General features: G+C 42.0%; 1 protein-coding gene and 1 long non-coding RNA gene across 2 annotated transcripts in view; one reads left to right on the forward strand and one right to left on the reverse strand.

Moving 5' to 3' along the window:
* Positions 1-1,218: 1,218 nt before the first annotated feature.
* Positions 1,219-2,881, forward strand: LOC115296979. The gene is made up of 2 exons (XR_003911180.1): positions 1,219-1,447; positions 2,446-2,881. It is a non-coding gene; the product is annotated as an uncharacterized LOC115296979 (long non-coding RNA).
* The window catches only part of C7H6orf118 (chromosome 7 C6orf118 homolog), a 31,821-nt gene continuing 11,909 nt past the window's right edge, over positions 2,055-21,966 (reverse strand). The window contains exons 5-10 of the mRNA XM_029945463.1: positions 17,420-17,544; positions 10,872-10,930; positions 7,269-7,450; positions 4,937-4,990; positions 4,062-4,123; positions 2,055-2,300 (exon numbers count right to left, since the gene is read on the reverse strand). Of these exons, the coding sequence (XP_029801323.1) occupies positions 2,192-2,300; positions 4,062-4,123; positions 4,937-4,990; positions 7,269-7,450; positions 10,872-10,930; positions 17,420-17,544 (591 nt within the window). The 3' untranslated portion in view covers positions 2,055-2,191. The remainder of the gene's footprint in view (positions 2,301-4,061; positions 4,124-4,936; positions 4,991-7,268; positions 7,451-10,871; positions 10,931-17,419; positions 17,545-21,966) is intronic.

The raw sequence follows: 21,966 nt of genomic DNA on the forward strand, positions 1-21,966 counted from the left end.
AAAGGAGACAAATCTCACCCACTCACCACATTCAGCTCAAAGTCCAAGGTCCCGGAGGGATATGCAGTGCCTTCTCCATCGGTTGAGAACCAGGGTAACTGCAAAAAATTGACAAATGGATATTCACACAAAGAGTAAGAAGCCCATGGTCTGCAGCCCTTCAGAGAAGGTTTTGTAGGGCTCCCCTAAGAGCGGAGTGAGGTCCTGACTGCATCAGGCCAGAGCTCTCCTCGCCCCTGGCTCGGTCCTCCCTGTCCCCCTGCGGCAGTGGTAGGAGTGTGCCTGCCCATGGCCTTGTGTGCCTTGTCAGGCTTTCTTTGTCCGCTGTTGGTGTTCTTTTCACAAGTCTGCCCCACAGACTGTCAACTCCATAAGGACTGGGGCCATGTCTTTACTTCCACACCTCCAACAACTAGCAAACTGTCTGAAATATACCTATAATGTTGATCTAACGAATGTCGCTTCAATAAACAAATGAATCGTAGGATAACTTACACTGCTTTTATTCATTGAATTTTACTTCTTTGCTTATATTACTTTTAAATGAAAAATTTACCAGTCCAACGGATACACATAACAAAACGCCTGTGACAAGAGTTTGATCTTGACAAGGTTTATTACAGCCGATGTCATATCTCTCCCCAGCACCCCCTCCCCTCCCCAGCAAATCCGCTTAGGCCTTAATGTCCAAAGTCCTCTTGAATGGAACAGCATACCCCCCTCGGCTCTCCATCCAGCTCTTCTGCTTCGTGATCGGATCATCCCTGAAGCTGATCTCTTGAGTGAATGGCTTCCCTTTACTTGGCAAGTAAATTCAACTTTGATTGTTGGTCTCTTTCTCCTTAGTTCTGGTGGCGTTTCTGTCACTGACCTTGTACAAACCGGTTCCCCTATATGTAGACTCGTGATAAAGATAAATGGTACAGCATAACGTAGTGATAGAAGTCTAGGAACTGAATACACCAAGCCTGGGTTGGATCCCAGCTCAATTTTTTACTGTGTAGTTGAAACAGATCAGTTCATCACTCCACCTAATGGGAAATAGGGTGCCTACTTAATAAGGTTCCAGTGAACATATGTAACCAATAGAAGGCAATGTGAAGATTGGGAATTCAAAAACGTCAGTAAAGCCCAGTTTACTTCTGCATATGATAAACATCTGCAGTTTCACCTGCCATGTTTTTGTCACTAAAAGCAGAATGAATCACGCTCCAGGAAGAGCTAATGAATTGAAACAGCTGTGGTGAGCTCACCGCCGTGGCTTTGACTCCTGGTCATAGAGAGCAAACCCTGCTCATCTTCTCTCTCTTTCTGACCTCAAACTCTCCTCTTCCAGGGGAGGGTCAAAACTCTCACGTAACTTCACCCTTACACGGATTTTCACCACGGCCCTGTCAGGGCTGCCCAAAGACATGGGATCATACTGGGGCTCCTGGGGGGCTGCCAGGTGAGCATCCTACTTCGGCTCAGGGCATGATTTCATAGTTCATGGGTTTGAACCTCACATCAGCTCTGTGCTGACAGCTCAGACAGAGCCTGAGGCCTGCTTTGGATTCCGTGTCTCCCTCTGTCTCCCTCCTCCCCCACTTGTGCGCTGCCTGTCTCTCAAAATAAAGAAATAAATAAACATCAAACAAAATGTATTTCAAGAAATGGACTTATATTAATTAACTTTAAGCATTCAGACCATATGATAGGCAAAGTGGGGGTTAAAAAAACCCAAGTCACAACGCATCATGAGGATCCCAATCAGTTAGGACATGTGTGGCGCAAAGGCATGCAGTGCTAGAATTTTCAGAGCGCTGTGACACTTCCGATCAGCAAGGATGATTTAATTAAGTGAATATTAATTATAGGATTACTATGTTTTATTAAATGTATTTCTATATAAACTCGCATTGGCTAATTTGATCTGTATTATAGCAGTGCTGAATTTCTTCTTCCTATCAAACATGTTAAAGTATTTTTCCTTGGAGAAAATTATTGAATGAAAGCAGAAAATACTCTTAGAGCTACTATTGCTGTAAGTATGTACACAAAGTAAAACTAACCGCATGCGTACATGTATTTATTCCAACATCTTGAGTACAACACAGGCAGTACATAAACTTTTATTAGACATTAAAACTGAAAAAAAACCTGACAAAATGAGATGTGGCTTCATTCATCTGTACGTCTGCAGACACTCACGCTATACACATGGCAGCTGTGAATTTTCTTGGGTCGTTTTTCCAGTCCCTGGAGGGTTACTGTCTGTTTCCTTTAAGTTTGCAAATTCCTTAATGAAATTCCAAAGTTTCCTTAAACACAACAAATGAATACAATAGATGAGGGAAAGAAGTGCCTTAAGCATAAAAGAAATCTGTTAAATAAGCATCTATTTTAGGACATATTTACTCAAAAACACACAGTGAAATTTCACAATCCTCCACTTTGATTTTACAGGACTTTTTGTAGCACTTTGGCCTTGAATGTAGCGAAGATCCTCCCTCTCTGTGGGCACGACCCCTGCGGCATTTCCCAGACTACGCACAGAGTGGCAGCAGAGGCACATTCACCTTGAAGATAATGTCATCTGTTCTCTCTCTTTGCCAAACCTGCAGAAGGAGCCTCCCAATTTGGTATTTGTAATTCCATCTTCTCCATTGAGGACACCCAGTACAATATAGGAACCTACAAAACCCGGATCAGCCCGTGTGGTTCACTCAACGACCATTCTAACCCCTTTCTCTACCATGTAAGCTGGGAGGTAGGGTGTTCTATTTCATAGACTCCTTCGCAGCTAACGATGGCCTTGGGACGCAGTGCTGGGCAGTGAGATACGGGTGAAGTCGCTGCGAAGGGCCTCCCCCTCTAAATAAACAGAAAAGCCTCACGATGAGAAGCTCTTTGACTTTTATCCTTTTCTCCCCTTTCTTTCTCTGCGGGACATAGATTCATGTCTGAAGGCAGCCATATTTTTTTAATTTTTTAATGTTTATTCATTTTTGAGAAAAAGACAGAGTATGAGGAGGGGAGGGGCAGAGAGAGAGAAGGCAACACAGAATCTGAAGCAGCTCCAGGCTCTGAGCTGTCAGCACAGAGCCCGACATGGGGCTCCAACCCAAGAACGGTGAGATCATGACCTGAGCCAAAGCAGGACGCTCAACAGACTGAGCCCCCCAGGCGCCCCTGAAGACAGACATACAGAGGAGGAAAGCCATCCTCGAGGGAAACCGAGAAGGAAGAGAGAACACTGGTCCCTCAGTTTATCATTGAACCTGTGCCACCTACAGCTACATGTCTTTTTACTGTTGTTACAAATTAGTCTTTTCCCTACTTAAACCATCCATAGTTTTCTGCTGCTCCCAACCTCACCAAATCCTGAGATTTGATCGGTAGTACCAGCTCCAAGAAAATTAACTCATATAAAAGCCTAAACACATAAAATAGATCATGTAAATCAGCCATTTCATTTGTAAATTAAAATTGTCAGAGTAACAGGTCTAGGGCTCTTAAAAATTTAATATCTCAAAGCTATATACTTTGGGGCGGGGCGCCTGGGTGGCTCAGTTGGTTTATCGACTTCGGCTCAGGTCATGATCTCACCGTTCGTGGGTTCGAGCCCCACATCAGGCTCTGTGCTGACCGCTAGCTCAGAGCCTGGAGCCTGCTTTGGATTCTGTATCTCCCTCTCTCTCCAACCCTCCCCTGCGCGCTCTGTCTCTCTCTGTCTCTCAAAAAATAAATTAGAAAAACAAAAAGCTATAAACTTTGAGAAAAGGAAGGCACACAGCAGTCACATGCCCCCCCCACCTTCCCGATCCCTGCCCAAGAGAATTTAGCCTCAGTTCTTCAATTCTTTCCAAATAACTCATTTCTACATTGCTAAATAATACATACAGATTGAGATTTAAATCTTGGGCTAAGCCTTCTTAAGCACAGGAAAGGACGGAACATGTATATTTAACGCTCATGAGTATAAACATCTCAGAAGGACCGTCCAGTCTAACCTAGATCTGCAGGGACGGTTTTGAGAGCAGCGGGAGACTGTCCACCTCCTATCACGCCTCGAGACTTACTGCTTCTCCTGCGCACCCAGCTTATGCTCCCTTATGCTCTGCCGCACACCGTTCTCAATCACCTGCCAACAACAAAAGATCATTAGGTCATGGATAATAAGGGCATGATACTGGCTGTATATATTAACAATAACATTGAACCAAAATGGAAGACCATGTCTGGAATCAGGCATAACATACTCATTTATACGGTATGTAATACAGAGGGATACACCTCTACCCTAGAAGCAGGCTATAAGCCATTAAGCAGCAGATTCTTAGTATGAGTCGTGGAGGGCTTTCCTGAAAGTCATTAGCGGAACCAGTTCATTAGATTCCTTGTCATCAAGTAAACTCATTACAATTCATTGTTAGGTGTGGAAGGGTTAGAGAAACGGTTGATTCTGGTTGGTGTATCCAACTATTTAAAAACGATGTTTAGGGGCGCCTGGGTGGCTCAGTCGGTTAAGCCTCTGACTTGGGCTCAGGTCAGATCTCACGTTTGTGGGTTCAAGCCCCGCGTCAGGCTCTGTGCTGACAGCTCGGAGCCTGGAGCCTGCTTTCAGTTCTGCATCTCCCTCTCTCTCTGCCCCTCCCCCTCTCATGCTCTGTCTCTCTCTGTATCAAAAATAAATAGAACATTAAAAAAAAACGATGTTTATTTTTTTCACTAAAAATAGTTAAAATCTTTCACTAAAAATTATTTCACTAAAAATAGGTTATACCTGTCCAGTTTTAAGCTAAAGTCTACAGAGTGAGATATTCCTAGCATTACAGAAAGTTATCATTTAGAAAGATAATACACGTATTCTTATTTTGTATATGACACAATATAAGAAGCACACAGAAATAAAGGAAGTATTTCTATTGGAAAACATTGATTCACATAAACTTACATATATTTTCTTCCTTAAAATTCGATTTGCTATTTCCAGTTTTATAGCTTCAGTCTGAAGAAGAAAAGATTTTAAAAGTAAGATACTTGGTTAAGAATATATGTTAAATACTTTTCCCTACTTACAGAACTAAAATATGTAAATGATGTTATTCTAAGTTCAAAAGTAGCCAATAGCACATCATTTAAAAACATGAATTAACAAAGCATGACTGGAAAGACATGTAGTAAGTAAGTAAGACAGAAAGATCCTAGCCCTCTGGAGGTCAAAAACCAGAAGAAATAAGAGTTGATATTACAGAAACCTAGAGAAGTTTAGGGAAATTCTAGAGCAGTTGTTCAATTTTTGTAACTAATAACAGAATTTGTTAAAGTGGCTAGATACAATATAAAACTACAAGTATCAATAAGTCACATATTCCCAACAGTAAGTGATTATAAACTGTAATGTAAATGTTTGTAAAGTGTCCGTTAACAATAGTAACAGATGCCATAAAGTCACAATAGCAAACATAAAAAATTAAGAGCCAATGCATAAAAATAAATAAATATAAAATGACCCTTGAGGGAAGTGTTATTATTGTAAAGCTGTAACTTCTTCCTGAATTAATCTCTAAGTTCATTGTAAATGCAATCAAAGTACTAAGAGTATTATTATTGAAACTTGAAAAATATTTAGTGCTGTGAATGAGAATATTCAAGGTAAGTGTGAACAAAATAGCGGTGGGCAGAGGGTGTGAACACCTGATCTTTCAGACATTTGACATATGGAACAGTACTACCAATTATACCAGTGAGCCTGGAAAGCATATAATTAAAAACCTAAACTGAGCTTTAATCCCAATCCTACTGCTTTCTTATTGTGACCTTGATCAAGTTACTTAGCATATCTGTGCTGTGGCTTATCAGAAAATGAGGGTTAATAATAGCTTACAGTTGTTGGAAATTATGAAATGGTATTTTTTGGATGTTCACAGTAACATCCGGCACACTGTAAGTCCTTGATACATTCAGTTATTTTTTATTCTGGTTAGAAATGACATATTTCAAATCCAACACCAGAATGACTTACTACATTAGATAGTAAATGCAGTTCTATTGTGGCTTCTAGCATTTGATTTACAGAGCAGAATATAAATAATAAATAGTTAAAGTAATATAAATTAGTGATATGGAACCTTTATAGAGAATTTTCTATTTCCTAGATTCAATCCACTTTAAGAGGTTTCAATCACGAAGGAAAATTTTACATGATTTAATGTTACACGTGACACATATCTTGTGATATATTTATATTATCACAGGATTCAAAGCTCTAATATATTATTTCCAATGTTTGAAAATTCAACTGCAAATTACTGTTCATTCTCAGGACATTATTTCATTTAAAAAAGAAAGGACTATAAACAGCATCACAGAAATAAATCTGAACAAACTATTTTAAAAGAAAGAGAGAGACAAGTCAAAGTAAGTTTAAACCACTACTAACTTCCTATACACTTTATAATTCTCCTTTAAAAAAAGAGATTTAAAACAGAGTGCTGGGAGAATCTATGTAATTATATAATCATGAGAAAAAAATAATCATATATCATCTATAAACTCTATAACTAAGTGGCATCGCTGAGTCAGATTCTGCACAAATAAAATTAGGTTATAACATATAAAAAGTAGAGCACCATAACATTTCAAAACATGGACTATAATTAACATTATATTGTTCACCATTGGTTGTTCAAGATGGTTAGTAATAACTGTTAAAGATTACTTTTAATATATCGGATTTTCCTTTCAGTGGCAGTAACTAATTTCTATCTTCTAGCATAATTGTTCAACTCGCTGAAAATGTAACCACAAGGTTTCAATGTGACACAATGAAAATTATTAGGGCTTCGGAGCTCCAAAAGCATTAAGCTCGAACCCCAGCTTTGTCAGCTCTAAACTGTGTCATATTGGGCAGGTCACTGAACCCCGCTGAGCCTCACCTCAGGCTAATTAGTACATATCGGATACTAAATGATGGCTGTCATCACCTTCCTGACAAGCATCTTCTATACAAAATTGTTATGAGACATCAGTTGATCTGAAAGAGATCCACTTTGAACCTTAGTAGAACTCTACATATTTTTTTACCACCTTTATTTTTGTTGTTTAGTTAGATCTCTTCATTCTTCTAATCATTTGCTACAAATGTTTCACAATTAAAATATATTGGACCAAATTTTCCTTTTTTTTTTTTTTTTACTCAATGGCAAAATGAAATTGACTCATGTGTTTGCCAACCTGTTCAAGCAAAAGAACAATGTTAACATTCAAATAAATAAACCACATACCTCTATGCTTTTAATCTTATTTTCAGTAATATTTGAAATTCCAGTATGAACCAAAGTTGTTTTCATTTCTCTTTCAAGAGCTTGAATTTCATCCCATTTGCTGAGTATTTCACACCTCTTCTTTTCAACCTTTTCAATAAGAGTAAGCTGATTCTCATCCGTTACACTTTTCTTAGATGATTCTGAAAATATTTTTAAAAGAAAAGTATTACTGTGTCTAATACGTCATCTCTTATTAATAGTAGTATGCATTATTAACAGTATTATGCATGTTATATATTGTCATAAAATGTAATGTAACTCAAGCTCCAAGCACATCGATAAAAATGGTCTGACCCAAGAATGGTCTTTAGGCTTGAGATCTATATGTCCCACTTCCTTCCGGATGTGTCCACTTGAGTACTTCCTAGGTGCTTCAACCCACCACATCCAAGACCGAGCTCTCTGTTTCAATGAACGGCATCACCAAACACATGGAGGGCAAGTCAATTTGGTCTTCTAATTCGTTTTTATACTCACAAAGTACTAACTCAGTGCCCCTGCTGGGCACCTAACACAGTGGGGGGAAGGTATGAGGACGATGTTGCCGAAGCATGACGAAGTGACAACAAAAGGACGGACAGGGATTAGGGAAGCGGAAGGAGACGTGGGAGGGAAGGGGCAGAAGAGCAGATTTTGGCACATTGCAGTAAAAGGAAAGGTGTACAGGGGTGTGGGGACTTTGAGGGCCGGGGGAGGGGCATCAGTAAATAATACTAGAACGGAAGCAGGGGGAAGATCTGAAAAGGTCTTAGAATCTATGTCAGGAAATCAGTCGAAGCTGCTGGAGGCTTGTAGGCTGGGAGAAGCACAAGCACACCGGCCACTGTGTCGGCCGGACCACAAGTGGAGGAGGGGGAGCAGGGCCGGCGCAGGAGGAGTCAGAACACTACGGCCATCGCTCACACAGGATCAGATCAGGATAGCGCCTTTCGCAGAAAGAAGTGGAGAGATACAGAAATGATTTAGGGAGTGAAAAAAGGGGGGGCTTGAGAACAGACTGGATCTGAAGGTAGAGGAAGAGGTGGACATCAAAATACCCCTGAGGTTTCAGCTCTGCTACTACCGCTAGGAAGAGATGCAGTGGGAGGGAAGTGAGTTCCATGCAGAGAGAGAGGTAAGAGAGCTGGGTTCGAGCTCCCTGGTGGCCATTAACAAGGAGCTGTGCGGCAGTGGCTGATGGGGTGAGGAGGGGAAGGTTCTCCGACTCGCCCTCCATGTGTTTGGTGATTCCATTCGTTGAAACAGAGAGCTCAGTCTTGGATGTGGTGCGTTGAGGCACCTAGGAAGTACCCGGAAGGAAGTTGGACATACAGATCTCAAGCCTCAAAAATAGACCTGGGCAGGAGAGTTTTGGAGTCAAAGATGTGTGTGTTGAACCGAAGACATGCCAGGCTCCCACGAATGCCAGGATCTAAGGAGTCAGAAAGGAGACGGAGACACGGAGAACAGCTCACTGCTGAGAGCATCTGAGTATCAAGCAGCACAGCTGCATCGTGACTGGAATAGAACTCAGCAGATGGAACTCACTAGAGCAGAAAGACAATTTTTTGAGGAATAATGACTACCCCTTTTTGATAGGGGAAAAAAAGGCAATTCAAAAGAGTGATCATGCTTACCTGTGTATAGCAAAAAAGATGGAAACAAATCCCATCATTCAAACTTGCCAAATTTGGAAGAAGGGAAAACTCTGAAGGTGAGTTCTGAAATCTGGAAAATTAGCTAAGCTGAGACATGAGAAATTAGCCAAACAGGCAGAAACAGCCAGAGTTAAGCTTCTACCCACAAAATCTGATCCCCACTTACACCTAAGCTGAGGGTTTTAACCTGCAACAATGAACTGAGGGCACAGAAGTCAAAAGGAGCATCAAGTCACTCAAATGACTCAACTGTTACCCCTTTCCTACTTGAGGAGGAAGACTGAGGTACCAAAATGGGGAGATTCCACAGAACATATATGGTTGGAGGAGAGGCTCCTATGAGACAAAACTTTGGGGGGAAAATAAAAGGATGAACACACAAGCCACCAGACTTTCTCGGTAGCACTGGAAGAGTGTCAGAGTTAGAATCAAATATTAAGAAAAGTTTACTACAGTTCTAGAAATTAGTAACATCCTCTTGTTTATTATTTTTTTATGTCTGCCATTTTATCCTGTTAGCTGTTAGCAATAAAGCCCTCACATTTAAAAGAAAAATGAGACAAATACTATATGAATCTGCTCATAAATGGAATCTTGAAGGAGAAGGAGGAAAAGGAGGAGTAGAAGAAGATGAAGATGAAGACGAAGACGAAGAAGAAGAAGAAGGGGAAGGGGAAGGAGAAAGAGAAGAACAAGAACAACAAGAAGAACAAGAAGGAGAAGAATCAGAGCTATAACTACTATAACTACAGAGAACAAGCTGATGGTGGTCAGAGGGAAGGATACTGAGGGATGGGTGAAAGGAGTGAAGGGCAGAGGGAGACAAGGCCTCCCTCCAGCTGTGGAATGAGCAAGTCCTGGGAATAAAAAACAGACCACAAGGAATGCAGTCAACTATATTATAACAGCAATCTGCTAGGACTCATGGTAGCCATGTGTGTGGTGAGCACAGCATAATGCATAAACCTGTCAAGTCACCAAGTTATGCACTTGAAACTAACATAACATTGTGCGTCAATTATACTCAAATTGAAATTAAGGGAAAAAAGGAAAACGGTTGTCTTGTGTTAGGAGACAGCAAGGAAACAGAAAACAGTGGCCTGGAGTCCCATCCAAGACCTGCCTGTAAGAGGATCCCAAGAGTAAGCAATGTGGGTGCAGGAGAAGGATGGACCCAACCACCCTCTGAGCCCTGAGAAGAGGTCAGAAGACAAACACGGAGCCAGCCCCACTACAGACCCTTGGAAGATGGCCAGCAGGTAAATCACATGGGTGTTGCCCAAAGGAAGAAAGAACCAGCAGAAGGAAGCAAAAGACCCCAGCAAGAATCTTTGAGGCCAAGTTCTTCTAAGAACTTAAAACAGATCATATCTGTGAGTATATCCTAAAAGCTGCTGGAGGCGGGGGGTGGGAGGGGGAGAGCTTAACCAACTGAGTCACCCAGGTGCCCATGCTTTGGTCAGTTTCTGAGGCTCTATTCCAAACACCTTGGTCAAAACTCAACAGAATTCCTTCTGCCAAACTTGACTTAATTCAGTGTTCCACTAAAAGCCACACAAAGATCCTAGAGAAGAATGAATTAGTGCACGTGTTGCATCTGGCTCCAGAGAAACTGGAAAACCAAAGGTGCCCAAAGCAGCAGAAACTGGAGTAACAGTCTTCACCCTGACAGATCCACAAATGAGATAAACTGCCTCCTATGCCTTTAAAGTAGTTCATTTAAACCACTTCAGATTAAAGGAAAACTTGTGTATTTCTAAAGAACTTGATTGAAAAAATATAAATGAATAAAATTTAATAAGCTCTCTAGAAAAAAAAAACCCTTTCAAATATATAACTCGGAGTAGGAGGCCATAAGTCATGGATGAGAACGTGAAGATTCTTCAGTCGAAGGTCAGAAGAGCAGCACCACACGATTACTTGCCTGCCTCTTCCTTAGCAGACTGGAGCAACGCGTGTTCCGTCTCTAGTTCACTTCTGAGTCTACAGGGTTGATAATAAAAAGTAGTGAACTATCAGAACTCCATTTGTCTTTTGTCTTTTGTCTATTTTATGCCACAAGTCTTTTGAAAAAATTGAGAAATACACAGTGATCTTAGCTTTGATCAAAAAAGGTCATTTGAAAATCTACAGAAAATGAGAGCCTACATCAGTCAAATTAAATAAATAAAAGAATACTTTCTTACCAAGGCTGCATAACCCACTAGTTGAAGAAGCTGGTACATATAAAACCAATGATCTCCTCTAGTGTTTATGGATATTGTTTTGTTACTTGAATTTCTACAAAGCTGGGAAGCAGAGAAACTAGCATTTATGCTCTGAGATGAACAACGGACAGTGGGGGAAGGGGAAGCACGTCACTGCAGCGGAACATGCACTGCACGTCCCCTGTGTATTCTGATTTCCTCCCAGACACAGTTCACAAACTCCACTACATTTATGCTAAATTATGAGAAATTTCAGGAGTGCCTAGATGGCTCGCTCAGTTAAGTGTCCAACTCTTTGTTGCAGCTCAGATCATGATCTCACAGTTTGTGGGATCAAGCCCCACAGTGGGCTCTGTGCTGAGCATGGGGCCTGCTTGGGAGACTCTGTCTTCCTCTCTCTCTGCTCCTCCCCCGCTCAGACTCTCTCCTTCTCTCTCAAAACAAATAAATACACTTAAAAAATAGAAATTTTAAAAGAAGGAAATGAAAACACTTGTAATTTCTTTGTATCCTCACCCTGGTTCCAAAAAAAAACCAAAGCCAAAACCAGAACAAAAACTAAACCAAATCAACTGTATTACTTCTGATAGATTTGGAGGGGAAAAAGGGGGGCTAATAAGTACAGAAAACCCCTGTGATTTGGGTAAAAACATCAATACCACAAATGAGCCAATGCTGCCTGCCTACAAGAGGCCTAACGGTTAAATATTTTCACATATATTAGCTCACTTCATCAGAGATTAAAAGAAACAGAAAGGTATTATAATCTGCAATGTTAAGAGTTTGAGATTAAATGACTTAATAATCCTAACAGTCTTTTCAATATGCAGATACAGGATGTTTCATTTTTAGAAATGTTTAATGTATTACAGTTTTAAGTATTATGTCCCAGTGCTTTTTCTTCTTCTGAGACTTTCTATGTACATTGGATCTTCTTTGCCTGTCTTCCACCTCAACCACTTTTTCTCTTTTTCTTTTCTCATCTCATTTTTGTTCTCTTGTTTGTTCTTCTGCTTTTTGCTAATGCTCTTTATTGTATTGTCACTCAAGACAATTCCTGCTCGGGAGCATCATAACTTCGTCTGGATCTACGACATAATTTTGACTTTTTCAACGATCTTTCCTCAGTAGCCAAACCTTGATTCATATCTTCCTTTTTACTGTCATTATTGCTGCGCTTATTGTTTATATTATGGACTCAAGATTGTTTTCATATCATTTGGAATGTTGTGGTAGTTTACTTCTCTAACTTCTTGTTGTTGGATGGCAGAGATTGTCATCAACTAGATTGCCTGGGCCCTCGTTTTCTGTTCTCTCTCAATAGTCATTTGTACAGACAGATCGTTTGCACCTCCACACTCTCGTGGGCAGGGCTAGTGGTTCGAGTAGTGTGTGAGCTTCCTGGTTCAAGAGGACATGGTTTTGTCAGAATAGCAAAGGATGCTTTTGTTGTTGTTGTTTGGGGGTGTTTCATTTTTATTTTTTTACTGGATAACTTTTTTTGGGGGGAAGAAAGAACAGTAGTAGAAGGGTAGTGTGCCCTTTAATTTTCTTCTCTTGTGGGATTCTAAATTCCCCTACTCAGCTTCTTTTTCTCTTCAATGCACAGTTTTAAAGGATGCTGACCCCTTACTTTTAAACCTGTTCTCACCATATCATGATTTCATAATTGGCTCTTTCTGTCCATGCTCACTTTGAAGTCCATTCCTTCTAAGTCAGTGCTCTGATAGACCAAACAGTAACCTCTGTGGTATTATTTAGGGAAGCTTCTCTCTCTCCCTTGCTCCTTCTTTCTCTCCCTCTCCCTCTCTCTCTCCATCCTCCCCCTCCATTTCTGTCCCCACCCCCTATCTTTCTCTCTCCTTCTCTCTTCTCCCTTTCCCTCTCTCTGCCTCCATTTCTCTCCTCACGCCTCTTTTTTTCTCTCTCTCCTTCTCTCTCCCTCCCTTTCTAACCTCACCCCTCTGCCTGCAGAAGAAGAGAAATAATAAAGATCAGGGAAAAAATAAACAACATAGAATTCAAAAGAAACAGTAGAACAGATCAATGAAACTAAGAGCTGGTTTTTTGAAAAAATAAACAAAATTGATAACCCCCTAGCCAGACTTCTCAAAAAGAAGAGAGAGAGGACTCAAATAGATAAAATCACAAATGAAACTGGACTTATCACAACCAATCCCTCTGAAATACAAATGATTATCAGAGAATACTATGAAAACTTACATGCCAGCCAACTGGACAACCTGGAAGAAATGGACAAATTCCTAGACACCCATACACTACCACAACTCAAGTTGGAAGAAATAGAAAATTTGAACAGACCATAACTAGTGAAGAAATGTAATCAGTTATCAAAAATCTCCCAACAAGAGTCCTGAGCCAGATGGCTTCCCAGGGGAATTCTACCAGACATTTAAAGCAGAGTTACTAGCTAGCCTTCTCAAGCTGTTCAAAAAAAAAATAGAAATGGAAGGAAAACTTCCAGACTCATTCTATGAAGTCAGCATTACCTTGATTCCCAAACCAGAAAGAGACCCCCAAAAAAAGGAGAATTAGAGGCCAATATCCCTGATGAACATGGATGCAAAAATTTTCAACAAGTTTCTAGCAAACTGAATTCAACAGCATATAAAAAGAATTATTCACCATGATCAAGTGGGATTCATTCCTGGGCTACAGGGCTGGTTTAATATTTGCAAATTAATCAGTGTGATACATCACATTAATAGAAGAAAGGATAAGAACCACATGATCCTGTCAGTAGATACAGAAAAAGCATTTGACAAAATAAAGCATTCTTTCTTAATAAAAGTCCTCGAGAAGGTCGGGAGAGAAGGAACATACATAAACATCGTAAAAGCCATATATGAAAAGCCCACAGCTAATACCATCCTCCATGGGGAAAACCTGAGAGCTTTCCCCGATATCAAGAACACGACAGGGGGTCCACTCTCACCACTGTTGTTTCACATAAGTGCTGGAAGTCCTCGCCTCAGCAATCAGACAACAAAATGAAATAAAAGGCACCAAAATTGGCAAAGAAAAAGTAAACCTTCATTTTTGACAGACAACATGATACTCTACATGGAAAACCCAAAAGACTCCACCAAAAAGCTGCTAGAACTGATCCAGGAATTCAGCAGGGTCGCAGGGTAAAAACTCAACATACAGAAGTTGGTTGCATTTCTATACATCAATAACAAAGCAACAGAAAGAAATCAAAGAATCAATCCTATTTATAATTGCATCAAGAACCATAAAATATCTAGGGATAAACCTAACCAAAGATGTAAAAGATCTGTATGCTGAAAGCTATAGAAAACATATGAAGGAAACTGAAGCAGACACAAAGAAATGGAAAAGCATTCCATGCTCATGAATTGGAAGAAGAAATATTGTTAAAATGTCAATACTACCCAAAGCAATCTACACATTCAATGCAATCCCAATCAAAATTGTACCAGCATTCTTCTCAAAGCTAGAAGAAACTATCCTAAAATTTGTATGGATCCACAAAAGAACCCGAATAGCCAAAGTAAAGTTGAAAAAGAAAAACAAAGCAAGATGCATCACTATCCCAGACTTTCGTCTCTACCACAAAGCTGTCATCATCAAAACAGTATGGTATTGGCACAAAAACAGACACATAGACCAATGGAATAGAATAGAGAACCCAGAATTGGACCCAAATGTATGGCCGACTCACCTTGGACAAAGCAGGAAAGAGTATCCAGTGGAAAAAAGACTGCCTCTTTAGCAGGTGGTGCTGGGAGAACTGGATAGCAACATGCAGAAGAATGTAACTGGACCACTTTCTTACACCATTCACAAAAATACACTCAAAATGGATGAAAGACCTAAATGTGAGGCAGGAAACCATCAAAACCCTAGAGGAGAAAACAGGCAACAACCCCTTTTTCCTCAACTGCAGCAGTTTCCTGCTTGACACGTCTCCAAAGGCAAGGGAATTAAAAGCAAAAATGAACTATTGGGACCTTATCAAGAGAAAAATCTTCTGCACTGCAAAGGAAACAATCAACAAAACTAAAAGGCAACTGATGGAATGGGAAAAGATATTTGCAAATGACATATCAGATAAAGGCTTAGTATCCAAAATCTGTAAAGAGCTTACCAAACTCAATACCTGAAAAACAAATAATCTAGTGAAGAAATGGGCAGAAGACATGAATAGACACTTTCCCAAAGAACACATCCAGATGGCCTACAGACACATGAAACAATGCTCAGCATCACTCATCATCAGGGAAACACACATCAAAACCACACAGAGAAACCATCTCACACTTGTCAGAGTGGCTAAAATTAACAACTCAGGAAACAACAGATACTGGCAAGTATGTGGAGAAAGGAGAACCCTCTTGCACTGCTGGTGGGAATGTAAACTGGTGCAGCCTCTCCAGAAAACAGTGTGGAGATTCCTCAAAAAATTTAAAAATAGAATTACCCTATGACCCAGCAATAGCACTACTAGGAATTTATCCAAAGGCCACAGGAGTGCTGATGCACAGGGACACGTGTACCCCAATGTTCATAGCACCATTTTCAAAAATAGCCAAATTATGGAAGGAGCCTAAATGTCCATCAGCTGATGAATGGATCAAGAAGATGTGGTTTATACAGACAATGGAATACTACTTGGCAATGAGAAAGAATGAAATCCTGCCTTATGCAGCAATGTGGATGGAACTGGAGGGTATTATGCTGAGTGACATAAGTCAGTCAGGGAAAGGCAGACACCATGTTTTCCCTCATATGTGGAACTTGAGAAACGTAACAGAAGACCATGGGAGAAGGGAAGGGAAAATAATAGAAAAACAGAGAGGGAGGGAGGCAAACCATAAAAGACTCTTAGAAACAGAGAACAAACTAAGGGTTGATGAAGGTGGGAGAGAGGGGAACGTGGGTGACGGGCATGGAGGAGGGCGCTTGTTGGGATGAGCACTGGTGCTGTATGAACCATGGGCTCTACCCCCAAAACCAAGAGCACACTGTTCACACTGTATGGTAGCCAACTTGACAATAAATTGTATTTTAAAAATGAAGGAAGGAAGGAAGGAAGGAAGGAAGGAAGGAAGGAAGGAAGGAAGGAAGGAAGGACGGACCTAAGTCAATGGATTGGCATCCTAGGATCACAGCTTGGAAGATGCGATGTGGTTAATGTGATGGTACTCCTTCAAGCAATCTACTGAATCAATTCAGCCCGTATCAAAGTCCCAAAGCCATTTCAGCAGAAATGAAAGGGACATAACTTTAATACAAAGTTTGCAAAAGGGGGCGCCTCAGTGGCTCAGTTGGTTGTCAATAACTTGTGGTTCCTGAGTTCAAGCCCCACACCGGGCTCACTGCTGTCAGCTTGGAGCCTGCTTCAGCACCTCTGTCCCCCTTTGTCTCTGCACCTCCCCTGCTTGCTCTCTCTCAAAAATGAACAAACATTAAAAAAAACTCTCACCCCTCTCTCTCCCCCTCCCTCCTCCTCCCTTTGTCTCTCCACGCCTCTCTCCCTCTCTCCCCCCCTTTCTCTTTCTCTCTCTCTCTCTCTCTCTCACTGGTCTTAGAATATGTTAGGTCTTCTGTCAGCTCCGTTCTTCTCTCTTCCCCCACTGCCCTCTCTGTCTCGAAGGTTTGTAGAAAGACAGTAGATAACAATTCACTGCCATTTGATGTCCATTTTTCTATTTTCAAGTATTTTGAAGTTTGGATGCTTTTTGTCTTCTGGTTATACTGAAGGCAGGTTTTTGGGGTTTTGGGGTTTTTTTTTTTTTGGTTTTTGTTTCCTGTTTCACTTTCTTGAGGATATTTTGGGCATGCTGGCTTTGGTTCAATCTCTTTTTTTTAATCCTCGAAAAAAATTTGCCCTATCCAATTGTGATTTCATCTGGAAGACTAGATAGAAAGGTTAAAAGATTGTTTTAAGTTAAAAAATAATAAGCCCATTCATGAAAGGTGTCTTGACTTTGCCACAGTGTCACCTACCAGTAGGTCCTCAAGGGGCCACCAAGGAAGACGAGGTTCCCTCAGAAACAGTCCCAAACCAGCCTCCCACACACAAATGCCAGGGCTGGCTGGACTTCCCAGTCACAGATGTGGTGGCTCAGGAAAGAGCCCAAAGGACAGGCGTGAGTAGAGGCCACACGCCTCCCCCAACAAATGCAAAGAAAATGTAAGTACATGCTTGTCATGTGGTTTTAATACGTTGTCCAATGGTAGGACCCAACACAAATAAAATCAGGCTGCTGACCCTCACCTGTCGTTACGCTCCAGGGCAGCTCTGGTGGCCGTCACAGTCGCCCTCAGCTCCTCCCTGGCCTGGCGGACGTCTGCCGTCTTCACGGACCTCCTCTCCAGGCCCTTGGCATTAGCCAGCAGCGTCTGAGCAGGACAAGGCCATAGCGGGAGAGACACACACGAGAAGGGTGGAAATGTGATTACAGTGTGTTCAAGGTATTTTGAGTCAAAATAGAAACTGTAGGTAAAATAGGTAAATACAGAAGAAAATACTGGAGGAAGGATGACTCATTGTGTAAAGATCTGGATAAAATATTGTTTTTAAATTTTTAAAGGTTCTATTTTATTAAAGACAATTAAGAAGTGGTGGGTTTCACTGGAGGCCTGTGTGGGGAGAGGAGATGCCCAGTAACGTGCTCCAACTATATTATTCTCTGCACAAGTTAGTTAGTGAAAAACCATTTAATGCAATTATTCTACATGGATATAAAGCAGTGCTGGACTCAAACATGGAGACACAAAGATCTCTGCCCCCTTAGGTGATGGGCTGCCACGTTTCCAGAAACAGAAAGAAGGAGCTGAAGCCCTGCTGGCCGGGGAACCCTCCACGCTGGTGTCTGGCTGGAGTAAGCGCACATACATTCCTTTCGGACTCAACTTCGAAAACTGAGGAACAGCCCAGGCCCCCAACTGGACCCTTTGCTTATTCCCGTCAAACAGAAGCTTACCTTTCTGGGGCGCCCAGATGGCTCAGTTAGTTAAGCATCTGACTCGTAGTTTAAGTGCAAGTCATGATCTCACAGCTCATGAGATGGAGCCCTGCACCGGGCTTTGTGCTGACAGTGCAGATTCTACTTCCGATTCTCTCTTTTCCCCCTCTCCCTCTGCCCCTTCCCCACTCATGCCGCATTCCCTCTCTCTCTCTCATCTCAAAATAAATAAACTTTTAAAAAAAGACTGTCTCTCCCTCTTCCTCTGTCCCTCTTCCCTGCTTTCTCTCCCTCTCTCCCTCTCTCTCTCTCTCTCTTTCCCTCTCTCTCTCATAATAAAATAAATCTTTTAAAAAATCATCCTAAAGACCCCAGAAATTGACCTGAAGACCAGCAGAACAAACTCCACAAATAAAGAGAGAGAAGAGGGCACATCAAAGGGGGTCAGAAGCACAGAGACGCAGTCTGGGGGAGAAACAGATCCTGCCGATGTGGTGGGATGGAGCCATGATGGCAAAGAAGGGCGGGAGAGAGACTAGACCCCGGGGACCCCACACAGGACACAAATCCCAAAAGCAATTCTCTTGGGAAGCGAGAGGGGATGAATTCCATGAGTTCTTCCAACCAGTGGGGCTTCAAGCCTAGGGTTTTAAAGGTCAGTGGGGTTGGCCCAGGGAAAGCCCAGAGGGCACGGGGACAGCTAGAGGAAAGAAGGCAAACAGCCCACAGACATGCAGTGTGGAAACAGCAGTCTGAAGGGTGCCTGGAGCGCACAGTGGTGAGGTTATTTTCTCATCTTGGAGTGTGTTCCAGGGACAAAGTGTTCCCAGAGACCCCGTCTGAGAACAAAGGAACCGGCAGGCACATTCTTCTCCGCCACCCCTCGGCTTGAGCACAGGGCCACCGGCTGGAGCAGTGCGCTTGGACGCGCACTACCTAGCTTGCCTACACCAGGCCCTGCCTGACCGCCTTGTGCCTCAGTGGAGCCAGCCCTCCCAGCCACGCTCGCTTCAGTCCTGGTGCAGCCCAAAGTGCCCCAGAGGAATGGCTGAAACCCCTGCCCGCACCATGTTCCCAACCTGGGAGTCTTACCGGGCCTTGGTTCCAGTGGTGGTGGCAACAGGTCTCACCTCACAAGCAGACTAGAGCTCATCTAGTTAAATGTGCCACATTCAGGCAAGGGACCAAACACTCCTCCCCACAGCAGGCAAGGACGGCCTCCTCAGACACCTGGCTAGGACACAACAGCAGAGTGTACCCAGAACACGTCGGAGACACTCCCTGAAGGAGACACTCCCTGGGGACAAGGGGCACTACACTGCAGGGCACTACAGGGCCTCTTCCTCCTAAGGCCACTACCGTACATAACAGGAGACACAGCTGACTTTTTAACACACAGAAACAGGCCCACAGAGACTTAGATAAAATGAGAAAACAAATGAATTTGTCCCAAATGAAAGAGCAGGACAAGGATATGGCCAGAAATCTAAGTGAAACAGATATAAGTAACAGGCTGGAATATTTAAAGTAATCGTAAAGATACTCACTGGATTGGAGAAAGGAGTTGAAGACATCAGTGAGACCCTTAACACAGAACTAGAGAATAACCTAGCACGGAGAAAGGGTTCAATAAATGAAACGAGAAACTCACTTTATGGACTGACCAGCAGGGAGAAGCAGAGGAATGAATTAATGACCCAGAAGACAGAGTGACGGGAAGGAATCAAGCTGAACAAAAGATAGAAGAGGGAATTAGGCAAAATGAGACGACACTTAGGGAAGCCAGTGACTCTATCAAACATAACAACAGTTATCCTATTGTAGGGATCACAGAAGAAGAGAGAAGAGAGGACAGAAAAGTTATTTGAAGAAGTAACAGCTGAAAACCTCCCTAATCTGGGGAAGGAAATAGATAGCCAGATCCAGGAAGCATAGAGAACCCTCAACAAAGTCAACAAAAGCAGATCCACACCATGACAGATTGTAATTAAAATGGGCAAAATGTAGTGATAAAGAAAAAATTGTTAAAGGGGCAATACAAAGAAGACAGTTACATACAGGGGAAATTCCATAAGGCTATCAACGGATTTTTTAGCAGAAACTTTGCAAGCCAGAAAGAAGTGGCATGAAATATTGAAAGTGCTGAATAGGAAAAATCTGCAGCCAAAAATAATCTATCCAGTGAGGCTATCATGTTGAAAAGAAGGAGAGATAAAAAGTTTTCCAGACGAACAAAACTAAAGGAGTTCATAACCACTAAACCAGACCTACAAGAAACATTAAAGGGGGTACGTTCAGTGGAAAGAAAAGACCAAAAGTGATGGTGTGAAAATAGGAAGCACAAAAGCAGTGAAAATGAATATTTCTTTTTTTGTGTTTTATTTCATATTTGAGAGAGAGAGCAGGGGAGGGGCAGAGAGATGGAGACAGGATCTGAAGCAGGCTCCAGGCTCTGAGCTGTCAGCACAGAGCCCAACGTGGGACTCAAACTCACAAACAGTAAGGTCATGACCTGAGCTGAAGTCAGATGCTTAACCGCTTGAGCCCCCCAGGAGCCCTGATATTTCTATAAAAAATCCATTAAGGAACTCATAGAACAAAAAAGTGTAAAGTACGACACCATATACCTAAAACATGAGAGGAGGAGAGTGAAGGATGGGCTCAAACTTAAATGACCATCAACTTCATACAGACCACGGTGCACAGACGGTGTCACATGCGCACCTGACGGCAACCACCAATCAAAAACCAATCAGAGATATACAAAGAATAAAGAGAGAAGTCCAAATATATCACAGAGGAAAACCAGTAAACCATGAAAGAGAGAAAGAGAAGGATCAGAGAAAAACCTCAGAAATGACCACAAAATAAGTAACAAAATGGCAATAGGCACAGATCTATCAATAATTATTTTGAATATAAGTGGACTAAATGCTCCAGTCGAAATTCACAGGATGACAGAATGGATAAAAATAAGACTCGTCTATCAACTGCCTACAGGAAACTCATTTTTGGCCTAAAGACACCAGCAGATCAAAAGTGAGGGGATGGAGGGGTGGCTGGGGGGCTCAGTCGGTTAAGCATCCGGCTTCGGCTCAGGTCATGATCTCACAGTTCATGTGTTCGAGCCCCATGTCAGGCTCTGTGCTGACAGCTCAGAGCCTGGAGCCTGCTTCAGATTCTGTGTCTCCCTCTCTCTCTGACCCTCCCCTGCTCATGCTGTCTGTCTGTCTCTCTCTCTCTCTCAAAAATAAATAAAAACATTAAAAAACAAATAAACAAAAGTGAGGGAATGCAGGAACGTCTATCATGCAAATAAATGTCAGAACAAAAGCTGAAGCAGCAATACTCTCGTCAGACAAAATAGATCTGAAGACAAAGGCTGTAACAAGAGACAGAGAAGGACACTATATCGTGACAAAGGGACACTCTAATAAGATACAACACGTGTCAATATTTATGCACCCAACATGAGAGCGTGCAAATACATACAGCAGTTAATAAACGGGCCTGATAGTAACACCATCACAGCAGAGGACTTCAACACCCACTGACATTAACGGACAGATCATCCCATCAGAAAATCAACCAAGAAACAACGGCATTGAATACCACGTTGCTGCAGGTGTGTTTTAAAGAACTATTTCGCACATTCCGTCCTAAAGCGGCAGGCTACACTTCCTTCTCAGGTGAGCGCGGACCATTCTCCAGAACGGGCCACAAAACACGTCCTGGCAGGTTAAAAACGACCAAAATGCTACCATGCATCTTTCTCAACCACGACACCACGGAACTAGAAATCAGCCACAGGAAAAAAATCTGGAAAGATCACGGACACAGGGAGGTTAAACTGTGG

The sequence above is a fragment of the Suricata suricatta genome, chromosome 7, assembly GCF_006229205.1.
Source record: "Suricata suricatta isolate VVHF042 chromosome 7, meerkat_22Aug2017_6uvM2_HiC, whole genome shotgun sequence".
Classification (NCBI taxonomy): domain Eukaryota; kingdom Metazoa; phylum Chordata; class Mammalia; order Carnivora; family Herpestidae; genus Suricata; species Suricata suricatta.